The 20,342-nt window shown below is 39.0% G+C and overlaps 1 protein-coding gene across 1 annotated transcript in view; it reads right to left on the bottom strand.

Annotated features, from left to right (window-relative positions):
* The window catches only part of GPR156 (G protein-coupled receptor 156), a 102,602-nt gene that overhangs the window by 48,631 nt on the left and 33,629 nt on the right, over nucleotides 1–20,342 (bottom strand). The window contains exons 2-3 of the mRNA XM_059391869.1: nucleotides 14,795–15,267; nucleotides 14,382–14,518 (exon numbers count right to left, since the gene is read on the bottom strand). Coding sequence (XP_059247852.1) covers nucleotides 14,382–14,518; nucleotides 14,795–14,887 — 230 coding nt within the window. The 5' untranslated portion in view covers nucleotides 14,888–15,267. The remainder of the gene's footprint in view (nucleotides 1–14,381; nucleotides 14,519–14,794; nucleotides 15,268–20,342) is intronic.

Here is a 20,342-nt window from a genome sequence, read left to right as displayed (position 1 = left end):
TGTTTGTTTGTTTGTTTTAAAGACTTATTTATTTATTTATTTGACAGACAGAGGTCACAAGTGGGCAGAGAGAGAGGAGGAAGCAGGCTCCCTGCTGAGCAGAGAGCCCAATGTGGGGCTAGATCCCAAGACCTTGGGATCATGACCTGAGCCGAAGGCAGAGGCTTTAACCCACTGAGCCACCCAGGTGCTCCCTTGACTAGGGTTTTGAAGCACAAAATTTTTAATTTTGATGACACTGAATGTATTTTTCTTTTGTTGCTTGTGTTTGACATCATTTACTGATGAATAGAAATTTTTATTTTTTTACTATTAACAATGGTACCATAAGAAAGTGTTATGGAATTCACCTTCACATTTACAGTAAACCTATCCATTCTAACCATCAATGTTCAGGATATAAAATTGAGAATTTTTTTCAGATACTATTAAAAAATAGTGCTGTCTCTTCTGATAAAATGACACACATCTCCCTTTTAGATATTCATGTTTTTTTTTTTAGGAAACTCAAGAATAATTTTTAAAAGTTTTATTGAAGATAAATACTTCAATATTTTTATATTCAATATATTCAAAAATATAAATGAAGATACACACTTGTGTAACCAACATATAGGCCAAGAAACAAACATTGCCAGTGTTCCAGAAGCCTTCCTCTTGCTCCCTTCTGTCACTGTGCTCCCCCAATTTCCCCCTCAACTTAAAGGGTAACTACAATCTGGACTTCAAACATCATTGATTAAATTTGCTTAGTTTTGTGTTTCATATAAGTAATTCCATATAGGGTCTCACCTTTATGCCTGTTTTTTTTTTTTTTAAGATTTTATTTATTTATTTGACAGAAGAAATCACAAGTAGGCAGAGAGGCAGGCAGAGAAAGAGGGGGGAAGCAGGCTCCCTGCCGAGCAGAGAGCCCGATGTGGGGCTTGATCCCAAGACCCCAAGATCATGACCTGAGCCGAAGGTAGAGGCTTTAACCCCCTCAGCCACCCAGGCAACCCTATGCTTGGTTTCTTTAGCTTAACATTGTTTTTATGAGTCATCCATGTTGTTGCATGTAGTTGTAGACTGTTAACATTATGACTGTATAGTAGGCAATCATTAAATAGACCATGATGTGTTTAGACATTAAACTATTGATGGCAAGTTGAGTAGTTTCTAGTTTGGCCCTATTAGAAATAGTTTTATTCAGAGCTATCTAGTATAGGTATTTCTGTGAATATATGCATGCAGTTTTTGCTAGAATTGCTGTAACATAGGGCATGAATATGTTCAGGTTTAGTAGATTCTGCTGAATGGTTTTTTGAAATGATTGTAACACTGTAAACTCTCATAACAATGCATGAGAATTTCAGATGCTCCCCATTCTTCCCAATACTTGGTATTGTCAGTCTTTTTTATTGTAGACATTCCAGTGAGTACATAGTGTTATCTCACTGTGGCTTTTCTTTGCATTTCCCTGATGACTAATGAATTTGAACACTTTTTCATTTGTTTATTGGCTACCTGGATATATTCTTTTATAAAGCATTTGTTCATATCTTTGCTCATTTGAAAATGATTGTGTTCTCTATGCCTTTCTTATCTGTTCACAGTCCTTTATTTTGGATAAAAATCTTTTGATGATACATGCATTGAAAATATATTCTCCCATTTATGACTTGCTTTTCTCCCTCTCTTAGGGTTTTTTAGTGAACATAAGGTCTTCTTAACATTACGTAGAGCAATTTAACAATATTTCCTTTCATGAATAGTGCTTTTTGTGTTCTATTTAAGATGTTTTTCTGTCCCAAGATTATGAAGATATTCTCCTATTTATCTTCCTGAAGCTTTATTGTTTGACTTTTTTATTTTGATCTATAGTCCATCAGTAGATGATTTTGTTGACATAAGACTGAAGTTGCAATTTCCCCCCATGTGGATAGCCAACTGACCCAGGACCATTAATTAAAATGTGTCCATACTTGCTTGGCTCTGTTTCTGCTTCATTGGTTTATTTGTCTATCCTTGCCCCAAAGGCATACTTAGCATGTATGAATCACTAGCTTTTTAATAAATCTGAATATACTGAAGTAGAAATCCTCCCACCTTGTCCATCCTTTTTCCAGGCTACTTTTGGCCCTTTGAAGCTCCATATAAATTTGGGAATCAGCTTGTTGAGTTTCACCAGAAAAAGAAAAAAAGTTGGATTTTTATTGCAATTACACTGAATCTATGTATCAATCTGGGGAGAAATTACATATATCTTTATAATATTGAGTCTTCTAATCTATAAACATAATATATTCTTCATTTATTTAGAACTTTTTAAACTTCTCTCAAAAATGTTTTATGCCTTTCTATGTAGAGATACTGCATATCTTTTCCTAGCATATTAGTAGGGTTCAATCAGAGAACGGAACCAGTTGGAGATACAGGGATTTGTGGCAGGCAAATTGGCTTATGCCATTTTGAGGGCTGGTTAAGCTGTCTTAAAATTCCACTTTTAGCCATTTGTATTCATGAATGAAGCCACTCAAGGAACATGACTTTAAGGGAGTGCTATAGGTGCCTCTTTCAAATTCTCAAAAAGCAGCCAGTTTTCCCGTTAAATGTAAGTCAGGTCATGTTATTCCTCAGTTCCAAACCCTATAATGGCTCCCCATAATATTTGGAGTAATGCTAAAGTCATTACAGTGACCTACAAGGCCTTACATGTTCTGCCCTGCTCCTCCATTACCTCTCTGACCTTATCTTTTCCTCTTTCTGCCTCATTTACCCAGTTCCAGCCACATTGGTCATCTTTCCTTCTTCATGGCCTTTGTAATTTCTGTTCCCTCTGCCTGGAACTGTTTTCACCTCATGACTTGTTTCTTATGCCTTTCAAGTCCATACTCAAATGTTATCTTCTCAGTGCGTTCTTTCCTGACTGAACTCTAAAATAGCACCACCACCCTATGTTCCCCATTCACTTTCCCTGTTTTACTTTTCTTTCCTGCACTTATCATTAATATTCCATATATTAACATTTCATATATTTGACAGTTGTTTTATTTGTTTATTGTCTGCTCACCTCTATAGGAAAGCAAAGTCCACAAGGGAAGGGAATTTTTGGCTACTTTGTTCTTTGATGTAATCCTAACACCAAGAATAGTACCTGATAGATTGTTGACTAATTCAGTAAATATTTATTAAAATAATAGGCACATTTGTAAGAACCTAATTATGAGAAGGCCTTTTAAAAATACAGCATTCAGTGGCCAACAGGGCATCAAAAGTGAACAGATTTTTTTTTAAAGATTTTATTTATTTATTTGACAGAGATCACAAGTAGGCAGAGAGGCAGGCAGAGAGAGAGAAGGAAGCAGGCTCCCTGCTGAGCAGAGAGCCCCATGGGGGGCTCAATATGGGGCTCCATCCCAGGACCCTGGGATCATGACCTGAGCTGAAGACAGAGGCTTAACCCACTGAGCCTCCCAGGCGCCCCCAAAGCAAACAGATTTTAATGGTATGATAAGACTGAAAGGATCGTTTAGAATAAAAGGCCACAACCAGGAGAAATGGGAAACTGAGGCTCTGGATGTCATTCCCTGGGCTCCTGCAGGGACAAGCACCATGAGGGAAAGAAAAGAACAATGGAAAGCAATTGCTTACCTGTGACATAATTTTAAGTAGAATTGCTACCATATTAAAGTTAAAGGATGAAAATATCCATCTTGTAAGAACTTAACCTTTATTGTCATAGCCTGTATTCTAGTCCATTTAATTTGTTCAGTCAGGAAACCTGGAGTATAGTCCAGGCACAATGGAGATACAGAAATGAGTAAGATGTAGTCCTAAGTTCAAGGAGCTCATTATCTGCCAGAGGAGACAGTGCTCTCCTCCTTCCAATCCAATCAGTTGTGATGGATCAATGACGTGCTTAACTGTAATGGTGGGTATGCAATGGGGGTGTGTGTCAACTTCATCTAGAGGTCATAGTGATTTAGGTCTGAATACAGGATGGGCAAACAGCATCAGAGGACTGTGTAGAAAACACTCCTATCCATTAAACCTGATCCTGCCTCATTAACTTCTTGCTGAATCATCCCTATTCCATCTCCCAGCCAGTACCCAAGAAAACCTCATGTCTGTTCATAATCCTAGATCTTGTCACCTTATTTCTGCTTCTCACCTCTTTTCCAGCACCATTTCTGAATGTCAATGACTTTGGCCTCACGATACACCACTCACTTTTGGTTCTATGCTCAAGCCTTTGGAAGTGATAACGGTTATGATTTTTTTCCAACTATGAAACTTAGTTTTCTTGTTGGATAAGTTCTTGCAAGAGTTGCTCCTGTCTCTGCCTCAATTCAGTCCTAGGCTCTGCATACCTATCCCCAAATCAGCTTTATGGATGGTATTTATTCTAGGTCTGTCTGGCTCCTTCTCCTTTTTTTTTTTTTTTTTTTTTTTTTAAAGATTTTATTTATTTATGTGACACACAGAGAGAGAGACAGAGAGAGAGAGGGAATACAAGCAGGGGGAGTTGAAGAGGGACAAGCAGGCATCCTATGGAGTAGGGAGCCTGATGTGGTTCTCAATCCTGGGACCATGACTTGCACTGAAGTCAGATGCTTAATGAGTGAGCCACCCAGGTGCCCTGGCTCTTCCTTCTTGGCCAATAACCATCAAACTAAGGATTATAGAGAAGATACCAGAAAGCTTTGTAGGGTACAATATTAGTGCAAACTTTCTCATAGCCAACAAGATGCCAACTGCTTTCCTTTCTTCCCCATCACCATCCCTTCGGCTCCAGTCATTTAAATCACAAAGAGGGCAGACCTGAAACAATCAATATGGAAAAAAAAAATGCTATCCCTGCAGCAAGGCATTATTTTTTGAAAAGCTATTTTTAAAAAACCAGAATGTATTTTTTGGATCTGCTCATGTTTTTCCACCTCAGTGATGCATTTGAAGCTCCTGGGAACACTTAAATTACGTTCTACACAAAATCCTGAGCCAGTAGGTGTTGAGCTCAGCAAATATTTACTGAGGTAACATCTCTCCCCAGAAAAAGACCAGGCTTGTTATGACTCACTATAAAAATGGGAAATTTCTCAGGTTCAGATTCCCCTCCTTTAATGACAGCTCCCCATGTTCAAGCCTCCTCTTGGGTCCTGTATCATCCTCATGGGACTTGAGCGTATGGTAACCAGCACAAATGCAACATGAAGCTCTCACTACTGCTTTTGCCATGAATAATGAAGGACTTTGTCTCTGAGCCCCAGTCTCATGTCTTTTGTTAGCATCTATAAGATAGTAACAGGTTAACTTGTTAACCTGCAAGCAGGGCAAAAGCTCATCCCTACACAATTCTTATTATTCAAATTTCTTGATTTCCCAGGCAGTAAAATACAAGATACTGGGGATGATTGTACAAATTCCACTTTCATTCTGATAAATAACATGTAAATTTATACTCATTATCACAAGTGACAGTGAGATAAGTTCTTGGAATAAAAGTTCTTTAATTAAATAAGTTTAGCTTCATACAGAACTTTGGACACTGCCCTTATTTTATGCATTACATAAGAGGCACCAGGAGAGCCTCTGGGCCTTAAGTACCTACTTTGCTCCAAGTTAAGTGATTATTAAACTATAAGAGGAATCTAGAAAAAAATAATGAATTCTCCCATGATAGTCATTAATATCTAACACAGTTATCTGATGGGTTTCAGGTCCCCCAACAGGACCCTTTAAGAAGGACAGCAGATATGGTGTACATTTTTCCTTCACGGGAAACTTCTCAGAAAAATAAGAATGTTTGTAGACTACATTTTGAAATAGCTTTATTGAATATAACTGCCATCCCATAAATTGCACATATTTAAGGTACATGATTTGGTAAGCTTTGATATATGTAACTATCTATGAAATACCACAATCAAGGTAATGAACATATCCATCACCCTTAAAAGTTTCTACATGTCCTTTTGTAATCGCTCCTTCTTGTGCCTCTGTGCCACCCTCCACCCACTGCAGACAACTACTCATCTGATTTCTGTCACTACAAATTAGTTAGCAACAGATTAGGTAAATTTTCTATAATTCTGTGGAATTGGAATTATATAGTGTGCAACTTTTTTGCCTGGCTTCTTTTACTCAGCACAATTACTGTGAGATTCATCCAGGTTTTCCCAAGTATCAGTAATTCATACTTTCTAACGCTGAGTAGTATTTTATTGTATGGATACACTGCAACTTGTTTATTCATTCCCCTATTAATGGATATTTTGTTCTGTTTCCAATCTTTGAAATAAAGCTGATGTGAACGTTGGTGTACGAGTCTTTGTATAGACAAACAGTTTTATTATTTTCTTGAGTAAAAAACCAAAGGTGCGGAATGGTTGGATCATAGGGTAAGTGTGTGTTGAACTTCTGAAGAAACTGTCAGACTGTTTTCCAAAGTGGTTGTGCCACATTGCAGTTTGACTAGCAATGTATACCAACACTTGACTTAGTCAATTTTTAAAAATTGTAGGTCAAGGAGGCAAAGATGGCAGAAGATTAGGGAACCCTATTTCAACTGGTCACCTGAATTGAATTGGATATCAATCAGACCACTCTGAACACCCACGAAATCAGCCTGAGATGTAAGAAGATATATCCAGATGTCTACTAACAGAATATCTCTGGATGTTGGTTTTAAGGTCTGAACTGGGGAGCTGTGATTCTGCAGGCAGATATTGGAAGATAAACGTCTGTGCTGCCCAGAGCAATATATGCTTTCAATGCCACCCCGATCTAAATACCAACAGCATTCTTCAAAGTGCTGGAACAAACAATCCTAAAACTTGTATGGAACCAGAAAAGACCCCAAATCACCAAGAAAATGGTGAAAAAGAAAAACAAAGCTGGGGGCACCATGTTGGCTGATTCAAGTTATATTAGAAAACTGTGATCACCAAGACAGCATGGTATTGGCACAAAAACAGACACACAGACCAAGGGAACAGAACAGAAAGCCCAGATATGGACCCTCAACTCTATGGTCAAATAATCTTCAACAAAGCAGGAAAAAATATCTAAAGGAAAAAAGATAGTCTCTTCAATACATGGTGCTGGGAAAATTGGACAGCTATATACAGAAGAATGGAACTTGACCATTCTCTTACACCATATACAAAGTTAAACTCAAAATGGTTGAAAGACCTCAATGTGAGACAGGAATCCATCAAAATCCTAGAGGCAAACATAGGCAGTAACCTTTTTGACATTGGCCACAGCAACTTCTTTCAAGAAACATCTCCAAAGGCAAGGGAAACAAAAGCAAAAGTGAACTTTTGGGACTTCATCAAAATAAATAGCTTCTGCTCAGCAAATGAAACAGTCAACAAAACAAAGAGGCAACCCATGGAATGCGAGAAGATATTTGCAAATGACACTACAGATAAAGGGATGACATCCAAGATCTATAAAAAGCTCCGTTAGAATGGTACAAATTGACAAGACAAGAAAAAACAAATGTTGGAGAAGTTCTGTAGAAAGAAGAACCCTCTTACATTGTTGGTGGGAATGCAAGTTGGTACAGCCACTTTGGAAAACAGTGCGGAGGTTCCTCAAACAATTAAAAATAGAGCTAACCTATGACCCAGCAATTGCATTACTGGGTATTTACCCCAAGGATACAGATGTAGTGAAAAGAAGGGCCATATGCATGCCAGTGTTCATAGCAGCAATGTCCACAAGAGCCAAACTATGGAAGAAGCCAAGATGCCCTTCAACAGATGAATGGATAAAGAAGATGTGGTCCATATATACAATCAAATATTATTCAGCCATCAGAAAGGATGAATACCCAACTTTTGCATCAACATGGCCAGGACTGGAGGAGATAATGCTAAGTGAAGTAAGTCAAACACAGAAAGTCAATTATCATATGGTTTCACTTATTTGTGGAATGTAAGGAATAGCATGGAGAACATTAGGAGAAGGAAGGGAAAAATGAAGGGGGTTGAAAATCAGAGGGGGCAAAGAACCATGAGAGACTATGGACACCAAAAAACAAACTGAGGATTTTAGAGGGGAGGGAGGTAGGAGGATGGGTTAACCCAGTGATGGGTAGTAAGGAGGGCATGTATGCATGGAGAACTGGGTGTTATAGGCAAACAATGATCACGGAACACTACATCAAAAACTAATGATGTACCCTATGGTGACAAACATAACATAATAAAAAAAGTAAAAATTGTAGCCATTGTTAAAAGAATGTAGCGGCATTTAATTGTGGTTTGAATTTGCATTTCTCAAGGGGCACCTGAGTGGCTTGGTTGGTTAAGCATCTGCCTTTGGCTCAGGTCATGAACTCAGGGTCCTGGGATAGTGGCCCACATTGGGGGGAGGCTCAGAGTAGAGCCTCTTTTTCCTTCTCCCTCTGCTGCTCCCCCAGCTTGTGCTCTCTCTCTGTGAAATAAAGAAATAAAATCTTTTTTTAACAATGTCAGCTAGGATTGTAATGGTAATTGGGCTTAGTCTATAGATCAATTAAGAGAGAAGTAATAATATTGAGCCTTCACCCCATGAGCACACTATTTTTCCATTTATTTAGGATTTAATTTCTCTCAGCAGTTTTACGGTTTTCAGCATATAAGTATTTCACAGTATTTGTTAGATTAGCAATATTATATAGCTTTTAGTGTACAAATATTTCATATTGTTATAGTTATCCTGAAATATTTCATATTTTTGATGCTATTGTAAATGGCAATGCATTTAAGTTCGCTTTTTCAGTTGTCTGTCTTTAGTATTTAGAAACACAGTTGAGTTTTGCCTTAATCTCATTTACTTCAACCTTTCTAAACTCATTTATTAGTTCTAGTAGTTCTTTAACAGATTCTATTGAATTTCCTACATACACAATCAGGTCACCAGAAGGTAAAGCCATTTTAATTCATCCTTCCTAAACCAGGCTCCTTCCATTTCTTTTTCTTTTCTTATTGCACTGGCTAAAATCTCCAACACTGAGTAAAACTGGTGAGAATGGAGATCTTGTCTTGTTTCTGATCTTAACGGGAAAGCAATCAGTCTTTTACCATTAAAAACTGGGGTTGGCTATAGTTTTTTCTTTTTTTTCCACAGACGAACCTTGTTATGTTGAAGTTGCTAGTTTGTTGAGACTTTATCAGGAATGGATGTTGAATCTTGTCAAAATGCTTTTTCTCTGTCTAGAAAGATGATCATTATTTTAAGTTTGTAAATAGGGTGAATTATATGATTAATCTTTGGATGTTAATTCAATTCATTCCCGGGATAAATCTCATTTTGTCATGATGTATTATCCTTTTGGTATTTGGTTGAACTCAACTTGTTAAATTCTTATTTAAAATTTTGGATCTATGTCATGAAGGGTATTAAGTTACAGGGTTTTTTTTCCTTCTAATGTCTTCATTAGGTTTTGATACCAGGGTAATACGGACCTCATGGAATGATTTAGGGAATGCTCCATGATTTTCAGTGTTTCAGAAGATATTCTGTAAAACTGGTAATACTTCTTCAACAATAAAGGCACAGATTAACTGGGAGCCTCTAGCTCAGGATCTCACACAAGGATGCTGTCCAGGAGCCAGCCATTGCTGCAGTCCTCCAAGGCTCAACTGGGTTAAAATCTGCTTCCAATCTCATTGCTATTAGGCATTAGAAGATGTGTTTTCAAATTCACTGACATGGCTGTTAGTAAGCCTCAGTCCTTGCTGGATGTAGACTAGAAATCAGTTGCTTGCCATGTGGGCCTCCCCACAGGGCAGCTCACAACAAAAAGGTAGCCTCCCTCACAGTGAGCAAGTGAAAGAGTGAGAGAGATCTAAGGAAGGAAGCCAGTCTTTTCGTAACCTTATCCTAAAACTGATACCACATTAATAAGCAAGTCAGTAATTCTAGCCCATATTCAAAGACAGGGGATTTCCCAACAGTGTGACTATCAAGAGGTTGGGATTAATGCAGAACATTTTAAAGACTGTCTGCTACAGTTGCTTTTTTTTTTTTTTAAGATTTTATTTATTTATTTGACAGAGATCATAAGTAGGCAGAGAAACAGGCAGAGAGAGAGAGAGGGGGAAGAATTCTCCCAGCTGAGCAGAGAGCCCCATGCGGGGCTTGACCCCAGGACCCTGGGATCATGACCTGAGCAGAAGGCAGAGACTTTAACCCACTGAGTCACCCAGGCACCCCTGCTATAGTTGTTCTTAACATTACCTTATTAACCTTCTAATATCTGTAGAATCTTGGGTGATGTCACCTCTCTTCCCTTATTTAGGTAGTTACATATTCTACTTTTTTCCCTCCTGATCATTTGAAGTAGAGGTTGGTCAATTTTATCGAACTTAGCAAAGAACTTTGGTTTCATGGTTTGTTTCTGATTTTGTTTTTGTTGTTTTATTTCATCAATTTCCACTTTCATCTTTATTATTTCTTTTCCTCTGCTTATTTTGGGACTCAATTTGTTCTTTCTTTTTGTTTGTTTGTTTCATAAAGTAGATCTTTCCCCTATTCTCATATGGAGCTTAACACTATCATTTCCCTAAAAGTATTGATTTAATGGTATTTAATAAATTTTGATATGTTATATTTTCATTTTCATTCAGTTTAAAATACTTCTTGGTTTCTCTTTGATTTCTTCTTTGACCATGAGTTATTTTAAAGTGTTCTATTTAGTTTCCAAATATTTCAAAACTTTCCAGAGTTCTTTCTGTTATGGATTTCTAATTTAATTCTACTGTAGTCAGGGAACATACTCTGTATGAATTGAACCCTTTTAAATTTAATGAGACTTTTTCTATGACCCAGAATATGATCTATCTTGGTAAATGTTCCATGTGCACTTGAAGAGAATGTGTATTCTGCTGGTGTTGGGTGTAGGATTATATAAATGTCAATTAGGTCAAGTTGGTTGATAGTGCTGTTCAAGTCTTCTTTATCTTTACTGATTTTCTTTCACAGACTACATTTTTAAAACTTTATCAAAAATGTATCTGCATCCAAACTTGAACATCAGATAATATTTAATTTTATTAGAATATTTTTCTTCCTCTGGTGCTACACAGACACACAGACACAGACACACACACACACTCACAAATTTAGAGAGCAAAGAACTGAAATGAAATGATCTGTGATGCTGCACCTTTGAATAAATTTTATCATTTAAGAAAGCACTTTGAAACTGGGTTATTTTATCTTTCTTTGCCTGAACCTGTAAGCTACTTAATTGTAAAATATGTTTCTATTCACGGTGCCTCTTATTATTTTATTCTTTATGTCAAGTCATGCTCCTACTGCAAGCAAAACAGGCAGCAAAATTTTTACTGCAATGAAAGATATATAGGTGTTTCTACTACAACACTCTTTACAAGTGTTCCTATTTTATTTTTTATTATTTTTTTAAGATTTTATTTATTTATCAGAGAGGGGGGGGGAGCAAGCACAGGCAGACAGAATGGCAGGCAGAGGCAGAGGGAGAAGCAGGCTCCCTGCTGAGCAAGGAGCCCGATGTGGGACTCGATCCCAGGACGCTGGGATCATGACCTGAGCCGAAAGCAGCTGCTTAACCAACTGAGCCACCCAGGCGTCCCAGTGTTCCTATTTTAACAGGATATATAAATGTTTTAAAAAGTTGCATTCTACATAATTGTGTATAAAAATAATGGGTTATGGGAAAAATGGTATGGGGCCAAAACAGCTGGAACATATTTAACTTTGTAACCAAAATACTAATAAAAATAATGATCATCCAATTAAAAACTAGCACTCAGCAAATGTCAATTACCACCATTTGTACGCAAGTCACAGTTGATTTTTGCAGCCTTAAATCTGCAAGATGTACATACTAGAGGACATTCACTTCCAGTAGATAACATTATAATCCAAATTAAAAATCTTCTCTGGATCTGTGCTTCTTCAACAATTAATCGTTTTTAAACACATGGGAAATACCTTCTCTACTTCACCATCTACTCCTAGGTAGCCTCACAGCATAGGAGGTACAACAGTTTTTAAAGCCATTAAACCAGCTACTACTTGCACTGCCATGGTAGTGCAATATTCTTAGCTTAAGTCTTTCTTCTTTATTTGTAGGAAGGCTTGGCCGTGAATGTTTTAAACCCTTGATGTACTGGGGGAAAATTACATATGAAGCAATGGTACTACTTTCTTATTTGCCAGGTGGGTATTAAATTGCACTACAAAAACCTCTTGCAGCTGAAGAAACTGTACTCCATAGTTCTCTAACTTTGAAATGCATGATTTTCCCAGTCATTCTCTTGGCAGCAGTCACCATTGGGATATAAATATCCTTCCTCCCAGGGTCACTGAAAATGTATTTACTGAGCACCTATTATGTTCCAGAGTTTGTTCTAAAGGCTGAAGACAGTGGTGAGCATGACGGACAAAGTCCCTGTGCTCACAGACTGTATATATTAATGGGGGATACAGACAATAAACAGGCAAATAAATAAATATGGTGATATCAGAGAGTTATAATTGCTATGAAGAAAATAAAACAGGGTGATAATATATGGAATGAAATACTGGGGTTGGGTGGTCATTCTGTAGATAGGCCACTCTGGATAGAATGATCAAAGAAGGCTTCTCCAAAGAGATGACTTTTGAACCAAGACCTATAAGATGAGAAGGAAACAGTCACGGGAAGATCTGGAGAAGACTGTTAGGCAGTGGGAACATAAGGGGACAGTAAGTATAAGGACTTGAGGTGGGAGCAGACTTAGTGAATTTGAGGAACAGAAAGAAAAGTGGCTGGGCAGCATCAGAGATATACTAAGGTTTGATTGCCATGAGTCACAACCATGCTGAGGTTAACAGAGCCATTCAAGTCACTGCTATTTAATAATTCCATGTCCTCCATGTCTCAAATGGCCAATGGTGCCCCAAAATGCCTGCTAGACAAATCCAACGGATAGACCCTCATCTGAGTTCCAAACCCAGGCAATGGAGCACAGGTGATCATCTCTAAGTATAAGGTTGGAGTGGGACCAGACAAGTTTCACCTCTCTGAGGTAGTTGTTGGAATCTGATGTGGACTCCATCTAGAATTTAGCTGTGGGCAAAGAAGAGAGAGCTAGAGCAGGGCTTCTCAGGTGACAGGCTGGGACAGCAGGAACAGGATGATGGTAAAGAGTGTTGGTGTGGGAGAGATGGGGTGGGCCCTGGAGGAAGAATCCAATAGCAGTGAAGGCAGAATTCTGCAAGCCCCTTCAGAAAAAAGTCTTCACTTAGTTTCTTTTGCCAGCCCTGGAAGCCACGGATACCTACCCCGATGAGCCACTGACTGGCTTGCTCTTTTCTTTTCTTTTCTTTTCTTTTCTTTTCCTTTCCTTTCCTTTGCTTTCCTTTCCTTTTCTTCTTTTCTTTTCTCTCTCTCTCTCTCTCTTGCTCTCTTCCTCCCTGCCTTCCTCTCTCCCTTCCTTTCCTTCCGCCTTCTTTTTTTCCCTTCCCTCCTTTCCTTTAAAGATTTTATATGTTTATTTGAAAGAGAGAATTCATGTATGAGATAGAACAAGCTGAGGGAAAGGCAGATGGAGAGGGAGAAGCAGACTCCCCACTGAGCAGGGAGCATGATGAGACTTGATCCCAGGACTCTGGGATCACGACCTGAGCCAAAGGCAGATGCTTAACTGACTGAGCCCTTCAGGTACCTGAGTCAGTGACTTTTCTAACCAACCAGAAATTATCTAATAGGTCGGCAGAAGAGTAGGGCTTTACCATTTTCTTCAGAAACCTTAGCCCACCTAGTCTGGTTCCAAACTATATTGGCCATGGACTTTAATATTGCTTTTGATTATTTCTCTACATGCTCTATGTTTTTAAGACAAACACCTCATTTTCTATGATGAAAACAGAGAAAAAGGGAGGGAAAACCTAAGAGACTCTTAACTCTAGGAAACAAACTGAGGGTTGCTAGAGGGGAGGTGAATGGGGGGATGGGGTAAGGGGTGATGGGCATTAAGGAGGGCACTAGTTGTGATGAGCACTGGGTGTTGTAGGCAACTGATGAGTCACTAAATTCGACTCTTAATACTATTTAAAAAACAAACAAACAAAACCCCCCAATACCTCATTTTCTCAGAAGGATCATACCTCTCTTTTATGAGGAGAGATTCTTCATTCTCCTCTTTGGATAGCCTTGTGGTAGTTACCACAATACTGGGCTAGATTATTTTTCCTCAAAAGGAAACTATACTGCAAGGCCAGGATGATTTCAGGGGAACTACTCACATAGCTTAATGCCACAATAGGAGATAAGCTTTACTGATACCTCCTAACAGCTCATGATGTCAAAATGATACTAATACTGTGGGTTTCATGATTCAGGCTAGAGGGGGTGAGAAACTACTTATGGGACTACTTACCTGTTATTCCTGCAGCGAATTGTGAAGCCAAGAAAGAAGACTATCAGAAGAAGTCCACAGCTGAGAAAGGTCCAAACAATACTCAAGAGGACAGGAGATAATGAAGAAATGGTCTTACTGCTATAGTGGGAAGAGGTCTGAGAACAGAATAAAGAGAAACTGTTAGGAATGAAGGCTCTTTTATAGCTCAAACACGAACTTCCCCCTCATTCCCAAAGCTGGAGAATATGTGTCCTGCATGAGCATTTCCTCACCCTCTTCCTCCTCACTTCCTCCTCCTCCTCCCCCCTATTTCCTCCTTTTCCTCCTCCTACTCCTCACCCCTACCACTGCACCACCACCACTAACAACAGCAGCAACAACAACAAGGTGCATATCTGAGCATCCCTGACAATCCATGGCTGTCAACTCACAATTGTCCTGCAGAGATCATGAAGAGGACTCCGATCCAGCTCCTGGCCAGGAATACTGTCACACAGTTCAGAACAGTTTATTTCAGGCTCCATGTCATCACATGCCCCTTTTGGTATGTACTTATTCACAGTCTTGGTTACCTGCTGGTTGTTAGCCAGCACATCTTAGACTAAAACACAAGAACAATTCAAATCTTTTCTTTAGAGGCACCATTTTGGAGCTGGCTCTTGGCTCAGAATCTGGGATGAACAACTGGTTCAGGTGGAAGTGAAGGGTTATTTCACCAGGATCCTTCATCACACACCCTCCAGGCTCTCCGTGTGTCCCGCTGGCAGTGCATACCATAGGAGTCAAGAGCGGGCATCTTTGTAACCATTAGATCACACGAAGTGATGATTCTGGCTTGCCACCAGATGGCAGTCACTGCTCCAAGTACTCACACAGGTCCAGAAGGAAAGGACGGCAATTAAACCTGTTAACAAACAAATTATGTGTTGTGTGTGTGTATATATTACACACACACACACATATATGCACACACATTACATATATAACATAAATTATATATATTATGTTAATATATAATATATATAAATGGTTTATTATAGAGGTTTAAGAATATTATTTTATACATTTTAATTACACATAGTTATATTTTTATTTTATATATGTACTTTATTACACATAACAACGGCTTAACATATATTTAAATAAATATATTTTTAAGCCTCTATAATAAAAACATTTAAAAAATAAAGACAAAGCTCATTTAACAATTTATAGATATAAAGTTTAACAGTCTCTTTTCAGATCCCTTCTTTGGCTCAGCTTATAAGACCTTTAGTTTAATCATGTGAGGCCCATCTTCCTTTTTTCTCTTCTGGGAAATCTCCTGTCCTCCCAAGATCTCTCCATGCAACTTATGGCTTAAACCCTCTCTGATCCTGAGTGGCAGTGGCCTTGGATGACCCATGCTGTCTGCATGAAATGTCAAGAACTCCAGTCACTGGACTTCTTGTTTACTCAGTAAGTAGAGGAACATCCCATGTCCAGGCAGCGGGGTGTGTGTGTGTTGGGGGGTGGGGGTTCAGAATGATACAGAAACCCTTTGACAAAAGGTTTTTGTTTGTTTTCAAACTTGTAGACTCCTAGAAGTGGGATTGCCTACTCAGGTAATAGGGAGAGAAACTGAGGAGCTCTAGGAATTCCTACAGTGTAAATGAGTGGTATTTCTCTTGGAAGATGCTTGCAATATGAATACTGTGATCTAAAAAAAAGCTCAATTTACAGAACAAAAGTAGAAATGTAGATAGGCTCAGATTACCCTCAACAGAAAAGGTAGACATGTTCCTAATTCTTCAAAGCAATCTATTCCTTGAAAGACAAGACAGATTAGAAATTTTACCAATGGGAACTTGAAAGAGGGTGACACTTGTGTTTTGTGTTTCTGAAACAGCTTAGCACAGTTTTCTTGTATTGTGGAGGGAAATTGGAACAGGAAAAAATATCAATTATTATTATTTCAATAGCCACTGAATTTAGAACTTGTGTTTAAGCCAGAACAATAGTGACAGGTGTAGAATGCCATCTTTGGATTCTGCATGCTTAGGCATGAACAATATAGCACCAGGTGCTGCCCATTCATTGGCCTCTCATATGTTCCTGAATTATTTATCAGGTTCATTACAATGAAATCCCAAGAGAAATAAAAGCCACTATCTTCCATCAGTACATTTAAATTCTTGTACAGACTGTCCAATTACTGAATGCAAAATTAAGAACTAAATATACAAACATGGCTATTTGCATCCTATTTCAGTTGAAATTTTATTGCTGCAAAGACTATTTTTTTTTCCTTTTCCTCTTTTTAAGCTTGGATTTCCCCTATTGTGTCCAATATTGTAAGCCACAGGGAAACTATTCTACATGAAGGAATGAAAGAGTTATTTTTCCTATATTGCCCTTTTAATCATACTGACAAATAAATATATACTTATATTTGAAGCATTATTAAAACCATGCTAGTTTATCCTTACATTATACATATAGAAGTACACATCAGTGTGTGTGAGTGTGTGTGTGTGTAAAACCCCATTCATTCTTACTACAACAATGTCATCTGAGGTAAACAACATCATTCCTCATTTTTAAATAAGAAAATTGAAGAGCAGAGTAGAGAACCTGGTTCCGCATCTGCATAGGCACCACTTGAACACAAGAATTTACATTCCAAGGTTAATATCCACCCACTGTCCACCCTACAGGGGGCAAACTCTAAGCTGGCCTCTCCAAAGAAGACACCAAATGGCCTGTTGGGGGTTCTTCAGTTCCTTAAGTTTAACTTCTAGGAGTTCCCTGGAGTATGGCACATAATAGGGTCTCTATACCAGTAATTCTCAACCGAAGCAATTTTGTACCTCTAGAGGATATTTGGCAAAGTCTAGAGATATTATGGTTGTCGAAACTGAAATGGGTGCTACTGACATCTAGTAAGTAGAGGTCAGGGATGCTGCTAAGCATATCACAATTCATAGAATAGTCCAAACAACGAAAAATTATCCAGCTCCAAATGAGAATAATGCTGAAGTTGAGAAACCTTGGTCAACACTGTGGATCTGGGAAGTACTAACAATCTCAAGCTCACATTATCTTTGGAAGATTCTGTGACTATGATGGGGTAGTACATATGAACATAAATTCCCTGGGGGGATAAATTCCAATGGTTCCCTTGGACAGACTGAAATCACTGGCATGGAACTTTGACTGCTAAGCTCCCATTTGGTCCATGGATAGCTAGTGCAGGAACTTACATACCATGATACTGGGTTCTGCCATGGAGCAGGTATTCAGCTCCAACTTTAGCATCTATTCAGAGATTCATACAGGAGGAGCTAGTGAAACAGTGAATGACTTAGTCATTGAGAGGAGAGTTGAATGATTTCAAAAAGTGTTGATTGGGAAATTGAGTGGGGGAGTAGTGCGTCAGATAACATAATGGTAAGGGATTTTACAACAAGATAGATACAGAATCCAAGGCACAAAGAGAAAGATCTGCTAGGCAACTCTAGAAGCAACCCTTTCCACCCCACCCCCTCCAATCTTCAGACGTAAACTATCTAGGCCACAGACATTAGGAGACCCAACACTCTACACACGGTGGGGCTTACAATTTATTTGACAGATTACAAAGTCCTGTCCAGTGATTAGTATCAGGAAAATAGGTAGTGTGTTAGCTACACTGTTGTCAAGTGTAGGATAGTCTATTACAACTTTGAATGGCACTATGTCTTTCCATAAAATCCCTCCCTTTTCTTCTATATATATTATTTATGGCTATTGAAAAACTAGCCCTGCAACAATTGTCTGAAAAAGTTGTACAGTTGGTAGGATTCTGCTTCATGAAGAATCAACTGCTATAAGAACTGCCTTCCTACTGTAAACTATTTGAAAACTAGACAATAGACAGGAAATTGTTATTTTCAGAAACTGGATAGCAGTTATAGAACTGTGGAAAACAAGTGAGGTGAATCTTACAATGATGGACATATATATAAAGAAATATAAAAAATATTCTTTCAGTGATGATAATTGACCTGAAGCTATTGCCTAGAGGCAGTTTCCAGGCCACATCCCAGGAAGGAAACCCAAACATAATCTATGGCTTGCTGAGGGAAGGCGAATAGATTAGAGTTTGGGGAGGTCAAAGCAATTAGAATTTATAAGGTGGAGGAATGAAGAAGAGGAAGATACAAAGAGAGAGAGGGCTTTGGAAATCTGAAAGGTAGCTCCTTAGTCTTTTTCTGAGTACTGAACTAGGCATGAATGAGAAGAACCTACTTGAGATGGAATACAACCACTAGTAAGTAACTGAACAATTCCTGGATCTCACACAGAGCTGGGAATGCTTTGCATTCCTACCAGCCAGAATGGAGAAGCCTCATATTATATGACATTCAACAGAATCTTCAGAAAGGTCATATCTTAGTAGTGGAAGTAAATACTAGAAGCTATTCTAGTCTAGGTACTACTAGACTCCAGACTAGTCTTTTGGGAAGACCTGTCCTAATAATGCTTAAAAGAAAGCCCCAAAAGCATGAAATTTATCCACAAAAATCTGAATTGCTTTCCAGAACACAACCCAATGCCCTTCAAAGGAATACAAGATGCAGTACTCAAAAACATAAAACTCAAAACCTCCATCATCAAATTAAAAATTACCAGGCATGCAAAGAAGCAATAAGTATGACTTAAAACCATACATTAAAGGTGCCTGGGTGACTCAGTGGGTTAAAGCCTCTGCCTTCGGCTCAGGTCATGATCCCAGGGTCCTGGAATCAAGCCCCGCATCGGGTTCTCTGCTCAGCGGGAAGCCTGCTTCCCTTCCCCTCTCTCTGCTTGTGTCTACTACTACTGTCTCTCCAATGGATAAATAAAATCTATAAAAAAAACCAAACAAACCATTCATTTAAAAAAAAAAAATGTATTGGGACGCCTGGGTGGCTCAGTTGGTTAAGTGCCTGACTCTTGATTTCGGCTCAGGTCATGATCTCAGAGTTATGAGATTGAGCCCCAAAGTGGGCTCTTTGCTCAGTGGGGAGTCAGCTCAAGATTCTCCCACTGCTCCTCCTCCCCGTCCACTCTCTCTAAAATAAATATACACATATTTTAAAAAATAAAAGTCAATAAAAACATACAGAAATGATATAATCAGTACAGAGGGTCCTTTAAACAACTATTTTAAGTATGATCAAAGATATGAAACAGAACATGAACAAAATGAGGAGAGAAGTGAACAGTATAAAAAAGACCCAAATAGAATTCTAGAGATAAAAATATAATCCTGAAATTAAAAATACAATAGATTAGATGCTACAAAGATAGAATAATGGTTAGAGACAAAGCATTAGAAATTATCCAAAATGGGGGAGGAGTCAAGATGGTGGAGAAGTTGCAGGCTGAGACTACTTCAGCTAGCAGGAGATCAGCTAAATAGCTTATCTAAAGATTGCAAACACCTGCAAATCCATCGGCAGATTGAAGAGAAGAAGAACAGCAATTCTGGAAACAGAAAAACAACCACTTTCTGAAAGGTAGGACTGGTGGAGAAGTGAATCCAAAGCGATGGGAAGATAGACCCCGGGGGGAGGGGCCAGCTCCCGGCAAGCAGCAGAGCAACGGAGCACAAAATCAGGACTTTTAAAAGTCTGTTCCCCTGAGGGTCATTGCTCCAGAGGCCCACGTGGGGTCAGCGTGGCCTCAGGTCCCGCAGGGTCACAGAAGGATCGGGGGTGTCTGAGTGTCACAGAGCTTGCGGGTATTGGAACGGGAAAGCCAGCTACAGAGACAGAGCCGACAGTAAGATCACAGCTCGGGGTTACCTTGAACCAGCCACAGGCTCAGTGAGCTAGGAGCGCGGCCGGAGGTCAGGCAGACGGGAGTAACTGGGCGCTGTTCTCTGAGGGCGCACTGAGGAGTGGGGCCCCGGGCTCTTGGCTCCTCCGGGCGGAGACCAGGAGGCCGCCATTTGTATTCCCGTCCTCTGGAACT

Source organism: Mustela nigripes, chromosome 2 (assembly GCF_022355385.1).
Source record: "Mustela nigripes isolate SB6536 chromosome 2, MUSNIG.SB6536, whole genome shotgun sequence".
NCBI lineage: Eukaryota > Metazoa > Chordata > Mammalia > Carnivora > Mustelidae > Mustela > Mustela nigripes.
Note: the sequence above shows the minus strand (reverse complement) of the source record. Positions and strands in the feature narration are given on the sequence as shown.